Below are 25,869 nucleotides of genomic sequence, written 5' to 3' on the forward strand. Positions count from 1 at the left end.
AACAGAGTGAAGAAGAGGGGGAGTCATTTTTAAACAAGACAAAGAATTTTAAGCTGAATCCTGTGCATTGTTGTTGCTAACATCACACTGATCAGTAACATAAATCATCACTGATGTCCTGTGCAGCTCTGCTTTTATAACTGTTTAAACTGGCAAAATCCTCCCAGCTTTAACAGAACATAGCAAGAGGCTGAAAGCACTAAGCAGATAAAACTTCCACTCTGGTCTACTCTTCCTGTGGGATTGTGTCTATGTAGCAACAGATGTAACATACAGTGTGAACAAACGCGAGTGAGATTTCAGTGCACAGGAATGGACTTGGCTGGAAATGTGTTGAAAGGCTAAGGGTGGATAACAGTGGCTCAAGTTGCTATTGTTTTTAAAAATCATTAGGATTGAGTCCATAAATTTTTGGATAATGGCACCTGTTTGTGGTAATTTTGCATCTGTACAGCAAGATGTGTTTAAAGAGCAGACTTCCAGTTTTAATTAAATTGCAACAATTGCATTTATTGTTTAGGAATTACGGCCATTTTAGACTTAATTCCCCATTTTCAGAGGCTCAAAGGTAATTGGAGAATTTACTGATGCAATTTGAACTCTTGAAATCAACTTCAGGTCTTTTATCTGCTTAATTTGCCATGAAATAATGAAGCAACAGGACTCACCTGGCCATGCAACTTTTTATCAGTCAATTGTCCAATTACTTTTGAACATGGCTATGCTGCAGGAAATGAGAAAGCTATTAGAACAAAGGAAAAGTTAGAAAGCAACAGAAGAAAATCAATTCTGAAATAAAATGAAGTTCAGAAAAACGAAGTAGACATGAAAGGGGATGAACATGAATAACAGTGCAGCAGCTTCAAGAATGTTGAAAGGAAAGATGAGAAAGAAGTGAGAAACACTGCTGCAGCTTTTGAATGTAAAACAGGTTAGGATTCACAGATGGTGTTAATAGGCCTAATTCTCTGTTCTGCCTCTATGGTGTTTCCCATTCTTAGTACCTGACTGGGAAGACTTGACTACTTGACCAGCTGGCTGGTGGGTTTGTGCATTGATCTGCTGTTGGACTGACTTGCTGGGTTACTGGATCAGTGCTGGGCCTTCAGGACGGTTGTCACCCTAAGAAGCTAACTAGCTGATATTTGGACTGTTTGACTTGTGGATTACTGATTTTCTGAATTAATGGCCATGCTTAGTTTGATTTGTGAAACACTGAAAAAAATCAGTATTTGCATTCAGCAGTGTTTCCTTCTATCTGTGCTGTCACTTCTCTCCTGTAAATCTGCTTTTCTTTCTTTCTCACTCGGTGGGATGACCTGATATGCAGGGTAGCTGTGCAGGGTACATGTCTTTCTTATTACCGTTCTCTCCTCAACTGTGGCTGCTTGGTTGGTGATTGATTTTCTGAACCTGTTTTTCTTTGTCCTCTCCTAAAGTCATGCAAAACACGCAGACCAGAAAAAGAATTCAGTGAAAAATTCACCAACACACAGACCAAACTGTGAAAACATTGTATCAACTTAGAATTTAAGATGTCAATATGTGAAGCAGTGCTTATCCAACCTTTAATCTAATCCAAAATCCAGCCCATCCACCGTCTCAAACCAGCTAATTTATCTCCCTTCCTCCTCCTAAACCAACTTCCCTCTGATTGGTTGACTGTGTATGCTGCCTGCTCTTTACTCTGATGTTGCACTCTGTAGTACCAGGTTTGTCCTGAATTATTTATATTCTCTTTACATGCATTGTACAATAATGCATTATATCCTATAACATTACATATTTGGAGTGTTGCTATCCTGTGAAGAACACATATCTTAAAAAAAAAAAAAAGTAAATAAATTAAAAATAACTTAAGTCCTTGATTAACGCGTTGGGGTTTAAGTTATTTTGAATTAATTAATAATTTTATTTTTATTTTTTGCAGAATTTTATAAAAGAACAAAAACTGATATATTTTCACAGCACAAATTAAGACAAATGATGACTTAAACGTAAGAAAGCAAAAAAACAAGAATTTAAAAAAATATATAACGTAGCAAAATATAATGAAAAACATCTCTGCTGATTTTAAAGGCTTGAGGACCGTCGAACTTGGATAACTGGCGCTGTCTGTCTATTAAGTGGATTCAAGATACATTTGAAAAATGAAGGTTAACCTTGAGACAGTCTGTCCACCAAACAATGCTTGGTGCAGTCTTGACCTGTTGAACTGGCTGGTAAGTTAGGACTTGACTATGTCCTAACTTGCGGGCATCAATATAGTTTGTACTTGTAAATCAGTTTTGTAACCTTGCAAACCAAAATATCTGAAAATGTTATGTTTGTGCATCCGTAAATGAGAATTTGTGTGCGTGTAAAAATGATTTGTATTTGTAAAAAATAATTTTTTTGGTTAAGGTCTGTTTACAGATACAAAGCAAAAAACCTACGTGTAAAACTCTGCTCTCAAGTTCCCTCACTTGCGTTTGAGTTTCAACTTGCAAGTATAAATTTTGACCAGATATTTCTTCCTTTCAGCTGATTGGCCAGCACTGGTCCCGCGTCACCCGTGACTTTGTGTTGAAGTAATACTAAAGTAATAATGGTATTTCTGACCATTGGTATATCAAATCTTAATCCTTTCAACAGCTACTGAAAGTTAAGGGACCAAGCTTATATGGGCCTTTTTCAATATATATATATATGTATATATATATATGTGTGTGTGTGTGTGTGTGTGTGTGTGTGTGTGTGTGATATCCATATATGTATAATAACACACAGGTTTTTACTGATCTTAGAGCACTTAAAGCTAAGACAAGCTAGTAGCGCGCTAGACAGAATGTAGTAGCAAGTTACTAGCTTAGCATGCTGGTCTTCTATCAGCCCAGCCTCCCATCAAAGTCCACAGATTTATGGTCAACGTGATACTCAAACAATTAATAAATAAATATATATATAAATGACATTAATTTTAAAAAGCTGGTTAGCTCTTGGAGTCTGTCTTTGTTACAGGTTGTTCATATTCACAGGCTCAGAAACGTCAGACAGCACAGCTTCTACCACTGAAAAACGTGGTCTTCATGTAATTTCCATTTTCTTGGTGACCTGACATCATTAATTCTGTTTGTCAGATACAAAACTCTAATTAAAGCTCAGCTCTCATGGACAGTAATTAAAAACAATGAGAGCCTTGTTTGAAGAAGAGAAGAAGGTGGGAAACAAGGCTGTTGCTCCCTTTGTTTTCTTGTTAAAATAAAACTGATGGCATGAATATCATGCAAGCAGTGAGGAGGGGAGGCGATAGCGCACAAAAGGTGTCAGGTTATGTTTTGGTGATGAAGTATATTCATTTGTATTTCTAGCTGAAAGGCAGCAGAGATAAGCAGGCTTAAAAACAAAGCAGACAGGAGAAAAAGCTGGGCAGAAAAGATACAGGAAGTCAGATAACAGCAAATTCGGTTATAGGCAGAGATGGAGGGAGAGACACGAGACTAAACCGGACGATAAGACAGAATGGACTAGTGTGGTCATGATCATTACAGCATTGTAAATTAAAAATACTGTGGTGATCGAAGTTGTTGGGACGGGGCTCTGCAGTAAACAACTAGCTTTCAAGTGGGTCCTGACTGACTCCACTTTCATGTTTTTCAGCACAGTAAATATCACGTCAGGCTACCAGTCATGTTGTATCAGATATGATGTGAATATGAGTTCCCAACGGGGGAAAAACAGCCTTGCGGTAATCACAAGCATGACACACTCAGTTTTTTTTTTTAATTATTAAAAATTATTTTTCTAGCTTCTGAAATCTTCTGAAACTGCAGAATTGAGCCAGAGGCTTTGTCGGTCCATTCCATTGAAACCTAAGAGGAAAAAGAAGATCAGAATTGTGTCACTACATCGTATTACCAGCCTTGGAGGTGTTTTCAAAGAACGAAGAGGGAAGCAGTTCAGGAACGGGATGAAAGAAGAAGGATGAGAATCTGTGTCAGTGTCAGCATGGCATGATGATCAATGTCCAAATCGTTGTTTGATGAATAATTCACTTTAGTTGCATCTTTTCATGCAATGAAGTAAGGCTCGCATACACACACACGCACAATCACTGAAATCAGGCAACTTCAAAGTCCAATACATAACAGATGATTAATGAATGACTTTCATAATTACCCTGTTGAATAGGGATAACTAGCTGTTGTTTCGCAGCAGTTAAGTTGTAAATTGCTTTTTTTTTGTTTCCTTTTGTGTGTTTCATGCACTCATGAGGATGACAGCAAGTCTGGGTCAAACGCAGGTTAAGGGCCTCTGGTGGAGGAATTGAAATGTCAATATCAATTTCACAGAATAATTTGAAGGGAGGCCTCTTTGTGGCAGAAATGATGACTGTGAGGCTAACTAAGATGTGCAAAGAGACAGATGATGAGAAAGAAAAGGAGGGAAGAACAGATTATTACAAACGGGTCACTTGAACAGGAGCACCCAAATCTCTCTTCTGTTTCTCCTGGTTTACACCGTGTCAGTGCTTCACTTCCTTGAGACACATCAGATTCTCTTCATCTACTTGAGACAACCTAAAGACATAAATAAATATAAGTTTTAAAAAAGGACAAAGGGAAATGTATTTGGAATTGAGCAAGAGAAGGTCTATTTCACAGTTGTTGTCGCTATCAATTAGCTGTCATTCATGTTTTGGCTAGATAACTTTTCCCTGGGAGGAAATCAAAACTTTGAAAAATAATTAAAAGAGTTGCTGCTGTGTTGATGAGATACATAATATTTTACGCTGGATTAGAGCCTAAACCATGGTTAATCCCCAGAGAAAGGTAAATGGCTAAATGTCAGCTAGCATCCTGTTAAAACATGCAAATTACATCATCCCTTCTCTGTTTTCCACTTAGCCCATCTTTCTGTTTTTACCCGTGTAAAACCTCAGCTATTAAATTGTTATTGTTTCATTATATACCTTAGAGTTAAACTAATAGAACTGCAGCTGCGAGCTGGTGAGCCTTGTAAACAATGACAAAAACACATCAGACAACCGGCGTCGCTTTCATATTCTTGGCGATTTACATTTTTATTAGTCCATCATGATGTCTAAATGGAAGAACTTGCAGCTTCTTGTACTGTAGCGCTGTTCGTGATTATGAGTAATTACAGAGCGTAAAAAGTCTGGTTTCATTTGGAAAGTAATACTATATTTCTCTGGGCTTTATTAAGACTTAATGGAGTAATCATGGCAGTTAATGGATTTATTACTGTGGTGCATTACCTTGAAAAGATTGGGTAACATGGGTATTAGAGTCATACTTTTTAAAAAAAATTATTTTATTCCTATGCTTTAATAAGACCTGCACTCAGTTAATTCCAAACCGTCTGGGGATATATGAACTGCATTAGAATTTTCTGCCTGCTCTTAATCATTCTGCCATAAACGCTGTTAATTTTCTCTCCCTTCTTGTCTCTTTCTGTCTATGCTGTACAGGCATTCTACCTTTCGTCTGAGAGCGAGCACGTCCTCGTCGGTGCTGTCGAGTTATACGGTTTTCCGGGGCCATGAGTAGCTGCTGGGTTGACAGTCTCCAAAACCCTTTGACATGGAACACCTAAAATGGGGACAGGACTTGCTGCCATGCTGCAACCTCAGCTCTAATTGTTGAGAAGGAAGCCTTTACATTGACTGCTCTGTCTATTTAAACTTGCCTCCCGATTTGCATCGGTTCCAGCGTTGAACTTGAACTGCTGCTCTATCCATCCTTTCCCCGACCCCCCACCCTTCTACTGAGGTGGCACTCACACATCCAAACCATGGCCAGCAGACTGTCCCCTCTCTCTCCAGCCCTGTGTCTCTCTCTCCTGCTCCCTGCACTGTTGCTCCTCCACCTGTCTGGCACAGTGAAAGGGGATTGCTGGCTGATAGAGGGGGATAAAGGTTACGTTTGGCTTGCTATCTGCAGTCAGAACCAACCTCCATATGAGACCATCCCCCAGCACATCAACAGCACGGTCAGTATGAATTGTACTCTATCACTGTAGCAACCTCTGCTGAACCTGTGCCTCCATGCATGATGTTGACTAAAACACAGTGACTCTAATGTTCTTACACTCAGTGTAATGGTCATTGTAAACTGTGTGAATGTTAAGGCTGTTTTATGTCTGTTCCCTAACTATAGTTGGTATTGTAATGTATGATGTCACTGACATCTTACAATAAAAGCAACAGATATTTTAGTTGGCATAACACTGCACAATTGCCAATGTAAGTGATTAAAACAAGACAACTTAATATGAAGATATTTTACCTAACTGAGATAGCATAAACACCTACATAATCTAGATGTTTCAGAAGCAGTGTACAGGAGCTTACAAATGGGCTGTGATTACCTAAATGCAAATTTAGATGCGATGTGTAACTGGGGAAATTTCTCATTAGGCACAAACTTAGGTTCCAGTATGCTTCTGTCTTAAAGTAAAGTGAACTGTTGTCTTGTCTCTCTTAGGTGCATGACCTGAGGCTGAATGAGAACAAACTTAAGGCCGTGCTCTTTACCTCCATGTACCGCTTTACAAACCTTACTGACCTCAATCTAACCAAGAATGAAATCAGCTACATTGAAGATGGCGCCTTTGCTGGACAGGCCAACCTACAGGTCTGAAGCCAAAAGTGAAACTGCTTTTACGTTTGTCTGTCTCTTTTTTTAAATGTTATTTCTTCACCTGTACATAAGGAAATAACAGCGGTTTCTTAAGACTTCTGGAAAGTTCTCTTATATTCCTGCAAAAGTGGATGGAAAATGTGTAACGTCTTTAAATATGAATCCCATTTAGACCGTGTTAAATGTAAGTGTTAACAGCAAATGAATGCTTGAATTTCTTGTGCATATTTCAGATGTTTGTCATTTCAGATGTTTGTCCGGTTGAAACACTCGTCTTAACACTTGGTTAGATAATGCAGCAAAATGTTGCCAAATTCTCTCAGCTTAAACTGTGTTCTGACATCCTCTACAGAAAAACAATATCCAATTAATAAAAATGTGGTGAACAAATTAACATATATTTTAACAGCCGATTGTCTCCTTGCCCCAGGTTCTTCAGCTGGGCTACAACAAACTAACCAACCTGACTGAGGGCATGTTGAGAGGTCTGGGTCGAATGCAGTGCCTCTTCTTGCAACACAACCTCATTGAGGTCATTGCCACCAATGCCTTCTGGGAGTGTCCCAGCCTCAACAGCCTAGACTTATCTTCCAACAAGTTGGCCCGTCTTGACCCATCTACTTTAACGGTTCTCAGCAGGCTGACAGTATGTGAACTAGGTGGAAACCCGTTCCACTGTGGCTGCGAGCTTTACAGTTTTCTCACTTGGCTGGATGAGTTTAACAATGTCACCCACACCTATGACCGTCTCCAGTGTGAAACACCTCCAGAAATGACTGGTTATCCACTCTTGAGCCCCGGGTATGGAAATGGAAGAAATGCTCGGAACATACTTTTATCAATGTGTCGTGATGGTGTGATAATTCCAGGGATGACCTCTCAGATGCCAGATCAAGATGGCTCAGGGATGGGTTTGGACCAAGACCAAGGTGTGTACCATCAGCCAACCACCTCATCCACTGCTGACCCTATCTATAACCCTCAAATTTCTATGAGGGTTCAAACACTCGCCCCGTACACTGCTTCACTAATAGTCAAGATCCCACAACCCTACAGTAAGATGTATGTTCTCTCCCGGTATAACAACACTTCTCTTGAAGAGGACATATCCCTCAAGTCAAACAAAGCTACGATAATTTTGAAGGGGCTGAAACCACAGACCAATTACACCTGTTGTGTGGCTTCTGTAAGGAAGTCTCAAAAGTACAACCACACCTGTTTGTCTTTTACCACACAACCTATTGGGCCACTGGACCAACGAACGAATCCCTCCACAACAACCCACTACATCATGACCATCCTGGGATGTCTGTTTGGCATGGTCATTGTTCTTGGATTTGTCTATTACTGTCTGAGGCGCCGACGCATCCAGGAAGAGAAGGAAAAAGCAATTAGTGTGAAGAAAACAATTTTGGAGATGAGGTATGAGACAGTGCATGTTTGTTAATCAAAGTTTTGGGGATCACAATACAATCTTCTGTCATGCATCTTTGGATGTTGTAGCCACAAACTGACATGACTGTGTCCTGTGGGTGTAATTGACTTTTTTGGAACAATTTATTATTTCATTATCTCTTCATTAGTTGTTTTGCTGCAGTGCATTTCTTTTTGAATTTATGAAAGACCTCATTTATTCTAACTGCAAGCAATGGCTTAAAAAAATCAGTCACACTCTTTATGAGTCTTTAGGTCATTTTTATCATTCTTTAAGCTTTAATTAAAACAGCAATGGTTTTGTCATCTTTGGCCATCACTGAAGGGAAACCAGTTTTTAGAAAAGGTACGCAATATGGAAACAGAGTATTGTTTGTTTTAAGTTAAATCTGACCCTTTTTTTTTAGGTATGGCCCAGAAGCAGCTGCAGCTGTAGTCAATGACCCAAATGCCATGCAGCGTCTTCAGGAGCAGGCTCACCACCAGCATCACCATTCAGGGGGTGCAGGAGCCAAGCTGCCCCAATCTGCCTCCTCTAGCACAGGCATGCTTCACGGTTCAGCCAACACCAGTTCTTCCCGCCTCTCCACCTTGCCACAGGTGGAAAAAATGGCCACTGCCTTCTCTGAGGCTATGGGTGGTAAGGGTAACTACATGGATATAAGGACAACAGGAATGGCAGGAGAAGGCAGGGAGGCAGTGATGGCAGCTGGAGGAGCAGGGCCAGGAGGGGAAGTAGTTGTGGATATGCGAGGTGGAGCTGAGAATGGGACAGAGGCTGGGGAGGATTCAGATGATGACGGTCGTGGCTCAGCATCAGAGATCTCCACCATTGCCAAGGAGGTCGATAAGGTGAACCAGATCATCAACAACTGCATTGATGCCCTGAAGCTGGATGCCTCAGCTAATGCTGTGACCACAGCTGACAATGCCAGTTCTGTGTCCTCCCAGCCTCCTTGCATAGCATCGCTCCCGCGCAACCTTCTCCCCCTCTCTCCAGGTCACCCTGGAGATCAGATCATGGCCTCCTCTCCAAAGGTGCACCCTAAGCCTCACCTTCAACCTCATCCACAGCCTCATCCTCAGCCAATTCCTCAACCACATCCTCAGCCACATCCTCAGTCCCATTCTCAGCCCCATTCTCAGCCTCATCCACAGCTCCATCAACAGCCTCACCCGCCTTCAATGGCCCCAGTGCCCCTGGTCATGCCCTTGTCTGAGCGGCCTGGTATCAGTGGGGGTGGATTTCTCTCCCCTCCTTACCGTGATCCACCCCCAGCCAATGCAGTGCGGCCCCTTCAGAGGCAACTGAGCGCGGACACTGCTGTGGTTAAGAACCGCTGTGGTCCCCCTTCTGCAGGCTCTGCTAAGAACACAAGAGTGTTTAGTGTGGACATCCCTGAGCAGCGCAGTGATCCTCCCAAGTACCCAGGAGAAAAGAGTAGCCCCGTGGGTTGTGTTGGAGCGGGAGGAAGTGGAGGAGGTGGTGGAATAGGAGGCTGTAACGGAAATGGAATGGGAAATATTAATGGTGGAGGCGTGAGCTTAAATGGGGGAGGAATGGGATGTAATAGCGGGAATGGAGGTGGCGCTGTAAGCTCTGGACAGCAGCAACAGCAGCACTTGGAAGTTCAGCCAGACTATCATAGCTCTGAGCACCGCCACTCCTTTCCTGCACTCTACTATGAGGGTGGCAACGAATCGCCTTCACCATCCCAAAAGGCTTCGTTTCTCAAGCCACTTGGGCGCACCAAGAGGGATGCCACATCCGCCTACTCCCAGCTCTCACCTTCTCGTCACCACAACTACAACTCTGGCTACTCTTCCAGTCCAGAGTACTCATCTGAGAGCACACTGCGAATCTGGGAGCGATTCCGACCTTACAAGAAAAGCCCTAGAGAGGAAGCGTCCTATATAGCAGCAGGGCATGCTCTGCGCAAGAAGGTGCAGTTTGCCAAGGACGAGGACCTTCATGATATTTTGGACTACTGGAAAGGTGTTTCCGCCCAGCAGAAGCTGTGAGCTGAGGAGCAAAGCTTATGTCCTAAGGGAGATTGTGGAATGAATGCCAACAGCAGACTACTGAAGAGGAACATATTAATGTAGCAAGACAGATAATGTTTCCTCAGAGGTGTCTAGCGACACAGGTCATTCAGGCGCTTGATCAAGAATTAAAGAGGTATTCTCCTGGTGATTTTTAAAAATTGATTTTGTGAAAATTCATTGACATTTTCAGAGGCTGTTTCCAAGGTTGTCCTCTGTCTTCACCTCAACACGAATGGTTTTTAACAAGAATCCTGCCTCACCGTGGGCACTTTGGTCCTTTCAGGCTTCACAGACCTGTTGACTAATCACTAATGAGCAAAGGCGAGGTGATGACAAGCAAGCGTCTTCTACCTCACTGCTGGCAAACTGGAGCTCAGCTATCTCCCCAGAAACAGCACCCACCATGACTTAAGCGCCATCCGTTTTTTCTCTAATCCCATCAAGCCGTTATTCACAAAACAATCATTCCATGGCACGGCAGTACCTGCTCTCCTATAGAAGGATCATTTAGGATGGTAATGAGGGAGTAGGGTGAAGAATTAGGTGTGTTTTGTTTTAGAAAAGCCTGAATCTCCCTCTTTAGGGAAGACATTAAATGATACTTATCAGGTTAATTGTTCTTCCTGGCGATTAGCCAGTGTGAGAATAGTTCAGGAACGCTTTGTGTTGCGCACACTCATTGATTTGAAGCACCTACAAACAGATGTTCAGTAGTGTACGGACATGCACGTACAGTTTCTGCATGCTTGAGTGATTACTTGTGTGTGAAAGAGTAAAGTTTGGGTTGTCGGTGAGTCGTTTATTATTCTCAGGCTCATCCAAGGTAGCAAAGCCTGTACAGCTAATATATGGATAACAACCAAGTCAGGAAGTTATGAGTGAATGTGAGTGGGTACATGACTGTGTATTGTCTGTTGAGATAGCATGAAGACCCGCAGGCGTTTTTGTCCCATAGCCTATTTCTTATTTACAGTTGTAGCATATTTCTTTTCATAAGGGAAGTTATGATATGAAAAATTTACATTTCAATAGTCCAAGTCTTGCAGAAATTACTTTAGGTTGAGTTATGCAGGTTTACAGGACAGCCATTAGCTCATATATTAAAGAAAATGGTAATCATGTTTAGGAATAGAGGCAGATTAAGATTAGGTAAGGGTTTACTGCAGCAGCATCTCATTTTTAACCATTTCCCCATTATGCAGAGAGACTTCAGTGTATTTTCAGTTGCCGTTGCATCAACTGAATGCAAGGATGCACAGAACCCTAAAAACAAAAAAGTGAAATGCTTCCACTGCTACGCGTTAAGATGAAATGAATAATAAGCAGGGTGAAGACCCCAGGGATGTACTCTGACGCTACACTATATATGACCATCTTGTGCTCTGGGTGGAAGCTGGTAGCTCACTAGACCTGGACCAAAGTGCCCTTGGGAGGTATGACTTTACAGGTTTCCATTATAATCTTTTCCATTGTGGTCAGCAAAGTATAAAGAAAACAAAGGAAAGTTACTGCCTTGGTTTAATTTGGTTTGTTATTTAGGATTAGGGTTTAAAACTGTGGTTACTACAATGAAAATGGATTACAGGAGCAAGGCTTGGGACTATTGTGGACAAAACAAGAGACTTTAATGATGCAAAAGCTTGTGTTCCTTACACTGAGCATTCTGATGAAACACAGAAAAACAAATACTTCTCTCAGTCCTATAAATGTGAAAAAAACTGAGTAGTTCTTAAGTAATTTTACCCCTATCAAAGCTGTTAAAATATTACTTTGAAACAGCATTTTTATTTAATTTTCTGCCCAAATTTCTATTAGAAGCTATAAATTCTTAAAATGCAAATATAACTCATTTCCCTCTGTTTTTCTGCCAACTCTGTCCAACTTAATGGGATAAATTAATGACTAATTTGTGAAGGCTGATGTTGTACCATCATCTGAGGTCAGAAAGCTCTGCTGATATTATTAACTCTGCAGGATTCAGAGCTTGACTGAAATTAATGACAGATAGCCTTGTTTTGCTGTCTGTCTATCCATTGTTTCCTTATATAATGTCTCATCATTTTGCATTTCCCTCCATTTACTTTATCTTTTGCAGGCAGGAATTATAGTCAGACACTGGCCTGAAAAACTAAAAGTCATTCACCTTCACCTGTGCAGGTGAAGGTGAAATCGGGATATAACCTTCTGGGCTATGTTCTTTCTGCTTTGAGTATGATTGGTCTGGATTGGCCCGTTTGCTAGACATGCAAGTAATGCATTCTTATTTGATTTTCCACAGGGTTTACTCTGATGTCATTGTTTTGATAGGCTTGAATCAAGCCACCATTGAAAGTGTGAGTTTGATGGGGCATTTATTTACTCTTTGACCTATAAAATGTTCGTCTAAAGAGTAGGCAGAGTCGCAGAGTTAGCGCAAATGACCTAAATCTGCTGTGAGAAAGAGAAATGATCATGTTTAAAAGCATTTAGGACATGTCATTTTATTAGGGTTTTTTTTAACACTGCACTTTGTTCTGCATAAATTTTGTCCCATCCAAATATGTTATCATTTGCCACCCTTTGTCACTAAAGAAATGTCTGATTGTAATATATTTAATTTGTCTGAATGAAGATCACCTTCACTTCCACTGCAGCAGTGTAATGGCACAATCTCTCAAAAACCTGGACCAAAAAAACAAAACAAAGACAATTCAGAGAATGTTTTTGCTTTTGATATTCTATTATTTTGAGTAGTAACTGGCATTTCTGGCATGTCATCTGTGGCAGTCAGTCCAATAGACCCACTGGTGTTCGCAATGGGATGTCAGTGGAATGACATTACTTTATCATTAGATCAATAGAACCTAATTTGGGCGAGTGGTAGCGCATAAAAAAATCCACAGTGTGAATTCCCTTGGGCACTCGGTTGGACTGCGTCCATTTTTTATAAAGTGCCTAGTGTTCTATTTTTGCCTTTTGTTCAAGTTTCACTGGCAGCTCCCCTATTTGTAACGTACAAAAGGAATCACCAATCAATTAGTTTTAAATTAGTACCACAGGCTATGCAGGGGTAGAAGCTTTTAAAAAAAATAATGACTTCACTTGGAAGAAGAGGGGGAATCGAGCTGAGGTTACCCTCACGTACCCCGAAGGCATTTCTTTAGATGTAAGAAATAACATTAGCTCAGTTATTCATGGAATTATTCATAGTTTCCAATTTTCCATACTTCACACCATTACCAAGACCATTACTCACTTTTGTCCACCAGTCCAGTGTTTATTTAAATCTATAAAATTACTCTTTAACCAAGCTGTTCTCCAAGCAGACTTTATTTTCCTCTACCCTGGAGAGGACTCCATACATGGTGACCAAGCCTTGCTCCTCTTCACTTCCACTGGGTGATACTGACAAATGTACAGATTATATAACCTGGGATTTGATAAAGTGCGTCTTCTTTCCAGTCTGTGTAATTAACCATGGTCATGTATAAAATCTTAGGCCTTTAGAAATTAAAGGTAACAGGGAACAATTGAGAAAGCACAGCTTGTGGCAGTCTCACAAGTCAAACGACCTTTACCCAGAGGAGAGAAATTCAAGAGTACAATTAAACTGGTAATCAGGCATTGTGTATGCTCTGAACAAAAATAATGAAACCACTCGCTAGGCTTCTTTTTTTTAGTGCCACAAAACTGGCATTAACGTCACGATTCTAGTCCTAGTACTTTGGGAGGAATGGCTCTGGTCTAAAAGCTTTTTATTAACTTAAGAACTAGAAGGATAGTTTCTATATGCCTCAAACAAATTCACGGTGGTTTCTAGACAACATCACTGGCTGCCTCGGGGAGTCATTGCTACGCAAGTTTAGCTTCTTATTTAAGTTTTGTACGTTTTTGAAGTTCAGGCTTATTGAAAAACACAAATCAATAGTCATGGAAAATCACAGAACAACCCTGCTCATTTCCTCCCTTCGGAGCTGTAGTTGTTCAAAATGTGAACCTCAGGCACAGAAACCAATGGGTTGCAATGGTTCCCAGGGAATGGCAGCGAGGTCTCTTTGCTCCTTTTTAATTAAACTTATGAATCCATAGGATGAAGTCTGCAGTGGAAACACTGGCTTTGTTTTAATGCTGTAAACATTAAAACACTATACGGATAGCGTCTGGCTGAAGTAAACCCAGAAGAATTCCTCCCTCTATCCCTTTTTGCCTCTTTTTCCTTTACCATTATCAAGGTAATGGACCACAGAAGCCTATGCTGCAAATATAACTTTTTGCCCCTTCTCCTCGAGTTTAATATCACTGTAGAAAATGGGAGTCTTGGGAGAGAAGAATGTGCTACAGGAAATGTAACGTCCCTAGAATTTAATCTCTAAACCTATCTTGGCACATTTATCTGCATTCTGCTAAACAAAGTAATACATTTATGTTGTAAACATGTAAAATATGATACATTTTTAGATCAGATTACATTTCAGAAGCCGCAGTTTGGTGCAATTTGAAGACATGCATTTTTTGTGTTAAAGCGTGAGACGTTGGGACAGTCTTGCTTTCCCGGGCCAGGCTTAATTTACTGTTCATTCTGAGCTCTCCCTCCCTCCCTGCTGCTCTTGGAGATATTTTTTTCACCTATGCTTTAATTTCTGTATTTGTTTATTTTACTTCAAATGCTTTCTGATAAACACAGTTTTCAACATACTGATCTAAGTATGGTACAGGACCTGTAATAATGGAAAAGCAGTTCTCAGCAGGTCAGTGCTATTCTCATTTTATCCACACTAAGTGTTACGTTTGGGTTAAACAAGTACAGACAGAGCCGTTGTACTTGGAGTTTGAGTTTTCATGGATTGTGATGAATACTAATTGATAGGCAGAGCCAAAGGTCCTCCAGTCTCACCACAGACTATTTAGAAGCTGAAGTGAACGACCCACAATCTGGTAAATCAAGTTATCTGTTGCAGAAGCTTAAGATTTGCATACGATTAGATAAGAAGTTTCTGAAGGCAATTTTCTTAGACTTGGAGAAACTCCCACTTTCAAGAAGCACAGACTTTCAGTTAAAGTGTTTCATGCAGTTCACCATTGGTTTGGCTAGTTTATCAGCCAAGCTACCAGTTACCTGAGAGCTAATGAGGAATTCACTGTGGTTTCCAGTCTATCTGATTGCATCCAGAAACATTTTATCCTGCTCCTGCTGGAAATCAAAAGTGAACCGAGAAGTTCCAGACTATTTGACATTCCTAAGTTTGTCTGGTGATGCCAGGCTAGTTTTCCGCCCTGGATGGTCACACTTACATTAACTATCATTTCTGATCTCTGCCAAATAACAGTCACTTCTGCTTTTTTTCCCCCCACATTTGACAAACACCATGTCACACCCCTTTCAGAGGTGTCAGACTACTTCATTACTTTCAACACTTTAAATTTTAAGCACTGTGAAACTATATTGCTTGTTGGCACTGAGCGAGAAGCTCTGTGGCTTGTCTGTATCAAAGTAGAGGCTACATAGCAAGTCCAAACCCCCGAAGAACCCCAAGCTGACCTTTGGCTTTGGCTATTTGACTGGCTCCACAGAGGAAGCAGGACTGTGATTTTAAAAATGTCTGTCTGCTGTTGAAGTTGAGTCGTCAGTTTGTTTATTTATTTGTGGGTTGACGGTGGATCCGCTGACCTTTCGGCTCACTGTCAACCGAACGAGAGAGACTGACGGAGGGAGTTGCCTCGTGAAACCAACACGCAACAAAAACAGAAGAGTTTTTTACCGGTGGCCAACTGTGACAAACACACACTCTTACACAACTCCACAAAACACACAAACGCTAATGTAGAGAATCAATGAATATACTGTACGTGTTTGAATAGTTTAGAGTAACACTTTATGGACATAAAATGTAAGAACACACACGACATACACCTTCCCACACATGAGCATATATACCTACACGCATATGTACACAAAAACACCTTGGCGCACACACACACACACACACACACACGCACAGACCATATTCACACTTGCCTACACAAAACATGGACTGAATATATTTCTATCCACGTTTACAGACACATATGGTCTTAAAAGTGCCAAAACGGCGAGTTTTATAAGCAGATGGAGTGGAACCAAACATCTGTAGAAATGAACTCAGTGTCTTTACAGGCCTAAGAGCCCGAGTGTCTGTTTTTGTTTCTGTATTTACCTCCCTGTATAATTGGTGTTTCTTTTCTGCGCTGTTCCTGTTTTCGCTGTTGTAATTCTCATACTCTATTCCAGTCTGTACTTCCTGTAGAATGAAATCACTTACTGTGAATGTTATGTTCTCGTGGGTCCTTCTGATCTGTCCCACTTTGAAATGAATATTCGTAGCGGTGACGTATGTTTAATCACAGATTGTCTCACACCTGCAGGAGCCCTCCTGCTCTGCAGACACAGATCAAATGAGAGCACAAAATATAACCACAATTATTGTACGTGTGAAAAAGTAGGGTTTGGACAATCAAAGTCTCTCTCTCTCACACACACACACACACACAGTCACACAGAGCCATGTAGAAGAGCTGATAATATGCCTGTCACACTGAAGCTTTCATCACCGCTGGGCTTTTCAAGGACCTTGTTTCTCAGTCTTTAAATCGAGGCAGTCAACTTCGGGAAGACAGAACTGCTCTGCTACTGGAATGAGCATTGCCACAAAATTTGTAGGCACTTAAGATAAATTAGAGATGCTTAAAAACAGTTAATATAATGCAACGTGTTGTAAAAGGTGGGGGCTTCAAGGCAATATTTAGTGTGATCACCTTTGTTCTTTAAATTGGCACAGATGTTTGTTACACTTCTTCAGTGTACTTGGCTGGTAGGTCCCCCAAAGCATCTTTGAGTACTTGCCACAGTTCTTCTGCGGATTTATGCTGTCTCACTGTCTTCTGTCTTTTTTGTGTGACTTGATGATGTTTCCTGGGGCCCATACAGCACCATCTGTTGCAGGACTCCTTGTTCTTTTTTTGCCAGTGAAGATAGTTTTGTTTTTCAAATTTCTCAGCAGTAGGTTTGGAATGTTGTCATGTTTGCAAAGGGAACCAATCAGATGTAGTACCAGTTCTAATTAACTTAAGTGTCTAAAGCGTCTGCACAGCACTGTACTGCACGTGCGTGTTTTGTGTCACAGCGACAGTGTGCATGTGTATGTATGTATTTTTTATCTCAATCAAACAACCTGTTGTGTCTGACAGTAAAGCTCTGCATGAGTGTGTTCTTATCATTGGACTGGGTAGCATTTATATCGCTCTGCGTGTGTGTCTGTGTGTGACTCAATGTGTGTTTGAGGGATTTTATTATGAAGGTCCGTTCTGTTGAGGGAGTGACAGCTGAGGCTGGGTATCTGAAGCATTTTTAATTAATCTGCCTTTCATTCTGCAGGGCTCTCCAATACGGCTGCACTCATTCACCCGTGTGCTGCCACTCATGCACACACACAGACACACGTATGCACATGCACACGGGCGTACACACAAGCATAGATTGTAATTTTGTGCTGCCCTGTCATGTGATTTTCATTCACATGTATGCAATTACAATGCACACAATCAGCCAGACGCAGGTCTCACATATACAATGACTGCTCTGTTGTATTGTAATTACTATAATTACATACATGTTCATGCACCTCATAGCCAGGTGATTAGCCGCGCCATACATCACGTCCTCTCTTCCTGTTCGGCAGCACTCTGCCCTGTGTTGCCTGATTACCAAAAGCCCAGCAGGTTAGCTTTCTCACACCAAGGCTGGTGTGCTAGTTTCCCCCACTACTGCTCTGCAGCAGGGGGTAAGGGGGAAAATAGATGTAGCCAGACAGCACACAGAGCTAGGTTAAGTAAAGGCAAGGCTCTGAATTTTAGCGTTTAAACTCTAGTGTTATTGTAACTGCATCGCAGCTGTTTCCTGATTCGAGTGAGCCATGAGGAAAAGAAAAGAGGTTGAGGGAGAGAAAGGGAAGGGCAAACAAACTGCAATGAACAAGAAACAAATGCGACAAAAAGGACTGCGAAGGGAAGCCCATCTAACACCTCAAGTCTCCAACACAAGTCCACAAAGTAAACTGTGGCACCTCAGCATCTGTGCTATTAGATGCTCATCTTAATCTCCCACCGGTAAATCCCTTTGTGTGAATGACCTTGACACACAGCGCTGCAAACAACAGGCAGGATTACACACAGAGTCTGCAGTTTAACTGTCTGGGTTTGGAGCTGACTGTCACAGATATCCTTGTGTAAGTCACTGAAGCTGAAAACATCTGTGATGCGCCTGCACATTGGTTAGGTTGAGGCTGTGCTCTGCATCTCTACATATAGAGGATAAGGCTTGAAAATGTTATGCATTTTTTTAGTCAGCAAATTCCATGAAAAGATCAAAATCTGTGTTTTTCCTTGTTTGAAGCAAAAGGAACGTCTTAGAGGATCAAATATTACACAAAAAATGGGAAATTGGATAGAAACTGCTTGCATCAATACTGCACAGCAGCTCACAGCACTGAGTATAACATAACTGAAATAACTTTCAAATACAGTATGTATCAAAAAGAATCATTTGACAAAGAAGCTAAATATAAAGTTGTTGGGTATTTCTGGGTTCAAACAAGCACTTCTTAAAAACTAAAACATACAGTTCTGCTGTCACTTCGGACATAAATGAAGACAGAAAATGAAACAGCAGCGGTAATGTTTGCAGGGTTATTGATGGCTAGCTACAGAGCTATGGTTAGGATAATATCCACACAGGAGCAGAGCGAAAATAGAGGATGAATGTTAACTTTTTTCCACTCAACAAAAGTAAAGGTCCCTGATGGGCAGAGACAAATGATATCATACGGCACAGAAAAGATAATGACCCATCCACAACATGAGGTTAGACATTAATATGCTTTGTTTGGTCTTGATGACTCGCCCTGAACAGTTCCTAATCCTACGTTTCATGAACCTATTCAGATCTTAGTCAGCCTGAGTGTCATTCTTTCCTGAAACTTTCAAATATGTGGTGGAAAAGTGTGAGCTGTTGTTACATTGTGAGTTTAGAAAAACTGAGCTTAAAGACACGTTGCACTTGAATACTGCTAATAAAAAGCCAGAGAGCCTGACAATGACCACTGATTATTTTTAGGGGCTTGTTCGTGTAAAAAACCACAAGATGCAAAACACTGCAATGCATTAAAAAGACAAAAGCCTTAATGAACGCAGCAGGAGCTTGGTCCCAGAAGTAGTGTTGTTACATCATCATTTAACAAGCAGATGCTTTAGCAAGCATGTCTGGAGTCATTGTACCCACAGCTGCCATTATGTTACCTAGCAGCAATCATGTGAAACTTAGGATGTTTTAATTCTTACCTGTTGCCTTTGAAATTGAATAATTCTTTTTGATTCACCCTGTATTTTGAGATTCTGGTCCTCCTCTTCTTACAAAGGAGAGAGTTCCCTTTGCTTGTGGTGCTGCATCAAAACACTTCTAAACTGTGTGTAATCTAAACTGCAGTTCTGTCAGGACCACTGCAGTCAACGAAGATTGATCTCTCCATCTGCAGTAATTCATATTTGTTCGCATGGCCCTGTTCTGTGAAACTCTTTGTGCTCATATGTGGAAGGGGGCATGTATGGAAAGCTGAAGGGGAGAGAACAGAGCAGGCATGACTGACAAAAGAAATGACGCAGATAAAGTCAGATATTGATGGGAGGAGCTGAGGTGGGTTCATGTAAGCAGCAAATGTATGCATGCTAAAGGAGATGAAATATGGGCACTGTGTTAGACAATTAGTGTGACACCTTTCTTCTCATCTAATAGACTACATTCATTTTGATTTAGTTTAGTCATAGTCTTTTGATTGAAACATCATTTAGTTTCAAAATTCTTTTAGTTTTAGTTGACTAATAAATATCATAGATTATATTAGATTAAATCTAAAATTAATTCAATTGACTAAAAAAAAGGAAAAGTTCATCTTGTTTTCACTGAGAGGCTGAGAGTTGTTCCACAAAGCTTCTATTCCATCACATAAAATGTTAAATGTGTGCGTATGGCGACTCTTCTCTTCCTCACAAGCGTTGACATTTTTCCGTGTTGTCATCCCCCCACAAAGAAGAACAAGTTGTCTAATTCGTGCTTATCCTTACGACACAAGGAGATTACTTCTGATTACTTCCACAACTTAAGTAATGATTGGATCCTCCCTGCAGAATATTGTCATCTCTTTTTTCATTTGTTGACGAAAGTGTCAGTACATTTCAGCACATCACAGTTTTTGTCCTCTTGCATTATTTTTTTCAGCTATCATCTTGTTTTTGTCAGTAAAAGAAAGGTCGTTGACGAAAATTATTAGTGGCAAAGAACACAAATATACATCCTGATTTTAAAAGGCAAAAAAAGTTCAGATCATAGACACCTGCTAAAATTTGCAAACCACAGTGCAAGTTATAACACTCTGAATTCACATCCGTATCTGACCCTAGGTGTTATTTTTCTTTTAACACCGATGTGTTCTGCAAAAATAACAGCAACATGAAAAGTAACACTTCACTGCCAGCTGCCTTTTAGCCAGAGAGATATTCATGTAGCAGAAACTTGAGGTATCCCCCACTTGAGACGCTAATAAAACATGCAGTTATGTAATTGTTTGACATTATAGTCGAAATTCAGTCCCAGCAGAACGAAGTGCACAGCACTGAAATATTAAGAATAGTGGGGGGGGGGGATGAAAACACCGATACACCCCCCCATTGTTCCTTTTACATCACTTAAATAAGAATTGCCTTGGCAATTACTAACTCCAGAACATGATCTGAGGGAAATGCATTCAAGCTTTTGGTTACTCCCTGGGGCAAACAAATGCTGCAGATTTAATAACAGGCGTTCAAATACAGAGAGCAGTGGAAGGCAGCTCTTAGAAAGCGTGCTGTTGTTCAGCAGAGGAAAGCCATGACTATCCTGCTTATACTGGATTTTGTGCATGTAGGGGTCAACTATACTGATTTGCCTCAGACAATCTTGAATCAGCGGTATCCACTACCAAATGGTAGTAGATACCATTTGGTCTCTTCAGTAAGCAATTTTCTGCATTTGAAAGGATATCTTTTACACCCCTCACAGAAATTGTCTGCACTTGTCTGGCACTCACAATATATATGAATGTGGAAACAGCGGTAACGCTGCTGGCAGCCAGACTTTCAAGGTGAAAAAAGGGGAGCTCTCTTTATTCAGCATGTGTTATTCTCTCTTCTTTTGGGTTTTTTCTCCAGATTATTGATGACCTTAAGAAAAGATGTACATTAGCAGAGTTTTTTGAGTATGTACAGTGTACAGATCAATTCTGATGAGCTAAGACTCGCCAAACTTGAGACATGTTGTCTCAAGCTCAATTCAGTTACTTTATGATTTTTGCATGGCAGCCATCAATTATATGGCTTTTCTGTGTGTTGCCATGTATTTTTTTACAAGGTAAATCCTCAATTTCTCATGACCTGAAGCATACATCTTTTGCGTACTTTTTGCATTTTTGGATGGTAAAAGAGGCTTAAAAGAGGCTGTGAATTAAAATTCAAATTTTTTCTTTGCTACCAAACTTCACTGGGTCTGAAATTCCAACTGAAATCATAACATCCTATTTGTCCGTTATGCAGGACATGTTTTATGTCTGCATCGCTCACAGTGCTGCAGGTCAGTGGTTCATTGTGATGTCGAGCCCAGCAATCGATTACAGGCAGCGGCGGCGGTTGCCGGGGGCGACGGGCGGAACAGTCAAGGTTGCTAGGTAGCAGATAAGAACACTGGCTCTCATTAATTGCCTTCTGCCGCCGTGGTGGGGATGGTACAGGGCAGCTGATACTGCTGAGGTATGCAAGCAGAAACACTTGCACACATCCAAATACACATCGAGTGTGTGTACACCTACAGGCACATCACTACTAAGAATTTAATGACCTTTTCACACCAGCATTTATCAACTGAGCGCATGGGAGGAAGGATCGAATTAGAGAAAAAGAGAGCAATAGAGGGGGACCAAAAACAAACAAACAAATCCATAAGCAGCAGGAGTGTGATGCTTCACCCCCTGGCCAAGATTTGTAGAGCATCACATTAACTATTATTACTTATGAGGTAAGACTATACCCTGCCTGTGTGTGGATCAGTCTGGACACTTGTGAAAATGTTGCATCAGAATCTCAAATAGGCAGGCATCAAACAGTGCTCCAGGCAATCCCATCTTTTTCATTTCATTGACATGGCATATTATTACCTTCACATCTGAAGACTAATTTGGATCACTTTTTCTAGAAAATTGCTGCCTGGAGGCTGTAATACCAAACCCATCAGGTGCCGTCAGAGGCGTAATCTCCGAAATCCTCTGACATTCAACTTGGAGTAGTTTGATTTGACAGGACAGTCTTAATGTTTGTGTCCTGAGCTGCTCTGTGGAAAACAGCACAGCACCTTGGGGTTTTTTTTTTTTATTGGCTCTAATTTACAAAGCTGGTTCATTAAAGTAGGCAACGGTTTACATCTGTCTCTCTTTTGTGAAAAGGAGTCTGATTAAACAAGCAGCCGTCTCAGTGTTTTTATAACCCTCTAATGTATAAACCTGCCAGATTAAATTAAAAGCATACCTCTCCTGTGTAAAACACTGAAAGTAGAACACCGTACAGCTGTCTTTTTAACCAGCTATCAGTGTGTGTTGCATTTTCATGAAGGAAAGAAAAAGTGGCCACTTTCTGAGCTTGATTACAGCACGAATCTCGCCACACCTTACCCTGACAACTTAGCCACTCTCTACTTCTGACTTGTGGAAAATGAATCATCGGTTCACGACCCTCACGTTGCTTATTAAAGACACGGCTGTCTTCCACAGCTCAGTGTTGCTTTGTGGCCGGATAAAAGCTCAATAAAACCTTTTAGCTTAAGCACAGTGGGAGGAAGTTAAGCCCCCAAGACTTGTGTTCTTGGCTTACAGAGAGGGATAGAGGAGTGAGAGCGGAGTGTGCAAAGGACGTTGTGTACCAGTCTTTGCCTGAGTAGTGCTGTTAAATACTGTTAGGCTTGTTGTCTTTCTGTCTGTCACACTCTCTCAGTTTCACCTGTTACTGTTTCAGAGGCAATGATGCTGGTGGGGTAACACTTAAAGAGAGGTGTCTGTGGATTAGACGAATACATCGAATGGGCAGAAACCAGAGACATTGTGGGACATTTGGATTAAATTCACAATGGACAAAGATGGAAAGGAAGGAGTTGGTTATAAAGAATAAAACTTAAGCTGATGGAAGGTTGAGTTGATGGCCGTATAGGGGGAAAATGAAGTAAAAGTGAGGTAGAAAGGTTTTCTTGAAACTTGCTACAAGAGCCTATCCCAGCTGTTGTAAAGCAAAAGTCAGGGTTCACAGATTGGTGGATATACCTGTTCATAATAAATTCAGAGGCAGAGCAGAGGGATGGAAATGGGAAGTCCAAGTCTAAATAAGATTAATAGTACAGATGTTTAGAAAGCATCTTCCCATAGGTGTTTATGTTATTGAGGCAAAAAGTGACATGGATTTGGGAGGATGACTGATCCGCAGTGAGTCCCCAAATCTTTATTTGCATGACAGCAGATCAAAAACGAGAATTTAATGTAGCAAACTCATATATAAGTAGTTTATATCAAAGAACCAAGGTAGGTAGATCAAGAAAAGTTGAGAGAAGATGGACATGGAAAAAGATGGCAATGTGGAAACAGTGAGGTAGCTGCAAATAATTGGATGTCAGAGAGACGCTAAGAGGAATAAGAGAGGGGAACCATGTTGAAGAGGGTGATTGGAAAAGAAGATACTAAGAGCAGCATTAGAGTCAATGCTCCAAGCTTGGAAATTGCTGTTGTAAGATAAGGGCGGAGAAAAAAGAGGAGAAGGAGGGGCAAAGAAAATCAGAATGAAAACCGACTGGAGAGTACCGCGGAGGGAAAAGATTAGACTTAACTCACATCCTGTGGGATATCGGTTCAGAGATGAGCACAGAAACAGATAGGAGGTAGTTAAAAAGGGGACTGCCGAAATCTGCATCTGACAATGCTGTTCTCATTAGTTTTGTGGAAAAAGGAAGAAATCTGTGATGTATGAATGAAAGTAAAAGAGCAAAAGCAGTGCAGAGGGTGATGGATGGCTGAAAGGTTGAGGCAGTATCTTGTGAGGCTGAGGTACCACTCTGCCATTCCCCCTTGAATGCCATCCATAACTAAAGAAACGTTCAAGTAGCTGTGACATTTTCATATAAATCAATGAATGTTTGCTGTTCTCTATCTACACGTAAGTGATAAAAGCCGAGGTTTGCTCTGGATAAATCTGGCAAACAGAATGTTGAGCTTGGCTTTTCTGACAGATGGAGATAAAGAGGAGAAAAAACACTAAAGGGGGCAGAAAATTGAACTTTATCAAGAGAAAATTCAGAGAAGAGCTGCATACAACTAATTGCTTGGTGGTTTTTCATGTAACTCGCTGCATTAGGTAATGTCATGTTATTTGATTAGAATCTTTTGATACTGGCACTATGTCTATGTGATCTGTGATAAAATTGCAGTTTTCTTTACAAGTGTAACTTCATGGCAAGCCACCTCTTCTGGTTGTTATACAGTCATATGAAAAGGAAAAACAGAAAAAAAGTCAGAACCACCTTTGGACGCAAAGCTTAAACTAGTCATCCGCTACAGTTTATTGAGGCTTACAGGCATGTCTTTAGATCCAGTTTGAACACCTCGGGATTTTTTTTTCAGGCTTTCCATTTAGCACAGGGGTCCCCAATCCCAGTCCGCGAGGTCCGGTGTCCCTGCAGGTTTTAGATCTAACCCTGGGTCAACACACCTGAATCACATGATTAGTTCATTACCAGGCCTCTGGAGAACTTCAAGACATGTTGAGGAGGTAATTTAACCATTATATCAGCTGTGATGGATCAAGGACACATCTAAAACCTGCAGGGACACCGGCCCTCATGGACTGGGATTGGGGACCCCTGATTTAGCATTTGTTTCTGTGTTTCGGATCATTGTTGCGTTGCATTACCCAGTTTTGGCCGAGCTTCAGCTGCTGGACACACGGCCTCACATTTGACTCTAGAATATTTAAATAAGTCCTTTAAAACTGATTCCCCCTGCACAGTATGAGAAGGGACATATTGTCAGTGATATAGACAGGAAGGAAACCAAGTATTTAGGAATTCCAAAAAGGAAAGGCAAGTAGTGCATTATGAAATATGATGAAGGCAGCTTGTCGGGCTTCAGGCAGAATAATACACTTAGCATGCAGAAGCATGGTGGGTGAAGGCAGAGAGGCAGAGAGAGAGAGGATAGGAGTGCTACTTGGAGAGAGATGGAATGAGATTTTCCTGAAATGATTCTGAACTCTGCTCGGACGAGCAATAACCTTTCCACTTTTTTTTTACCGTCCCCTCTTTTTCTAAAATCCCTTCCTTTTCCATCACGCTTCCTCTTTCCATGTCTCTCTCACTCCCTCCTTCTCCCCAATCCTCTCACTAACCCCCACTACACCCAAACTCCCTTGTTTGCCACCCTTCTCTCCGGCTTTGCAGCACAAATTACACCTCGTTTCTGGAGCTTTGTGAGAATACGACCGTGATCTGTGAGAGGATGAAAAAGCATTTGTAAAACTGGATGTGCATGCTGGGAAACAACAGCAGGACAGGAGCTGTATGTGCATGCAGTTTGTTTTTATGGCCTTATAAACAGACTAATTTCCATGTACTAATTTATGA

At 41.1% G+C, this 25,869-nt stretch overlaps 1 protein-coding gene across 7 annotated transcripts in view; it reads left to right on the forward strand.

Annotated features, from left to right (window-relative positions):
* The window catches only part of LOC100709376 (protein phosphatase 1 regulatory subunit 29), a 284,542-nt gene extending 259,565 nt beyond the window's left edge, over positions 1–24,977 (forward strand). For all 7 annotated transcript variants that reach the window (XM_019360318.2, XM_025907996.1, XM_025907997.1 and 4 more), the window contains 4 exons: positions 5,471–5,991; positions 6,486–6,635; positions 7,072–8,063; positions 8,483–24,977. In XM_019360318.2, the coding sequence (XP_019215863.1) occupies positions 5,794–5,991; positions 6,486–6,635; positions 7,072–8,063; positions 8,483–10,097 (2,955 nt within the window). In that variant the 5' untranslated portion in view covers positions 5,471–5,793 and the 3' untranslated portion in view covers positions 10,098–24,977. The remainder of the gene's footprint in view (positions 1–5,470; positions 5,992–6,485; positions 6,636–7,071; positions 8,064–8,482) is intronic.
* Positions 24,978–25,869: the final 892 nt, after the last annotated feature.

Source organism: Oreochromis niloticus, linkage group LG6, assembly GCF_001858045.2.
Source record: "Oreochromis niloticus isolate F11D_XX linkage group LG6, O_niloticus_UMD_NMBU, whole genome shotgun sequence".
Lineage (NCBI taxonomy): Eukaryota > Metazoa > Chordata > Actinopteri > Cichliformes > Cichlidae > Oreochromis > Oreochromis niloticus.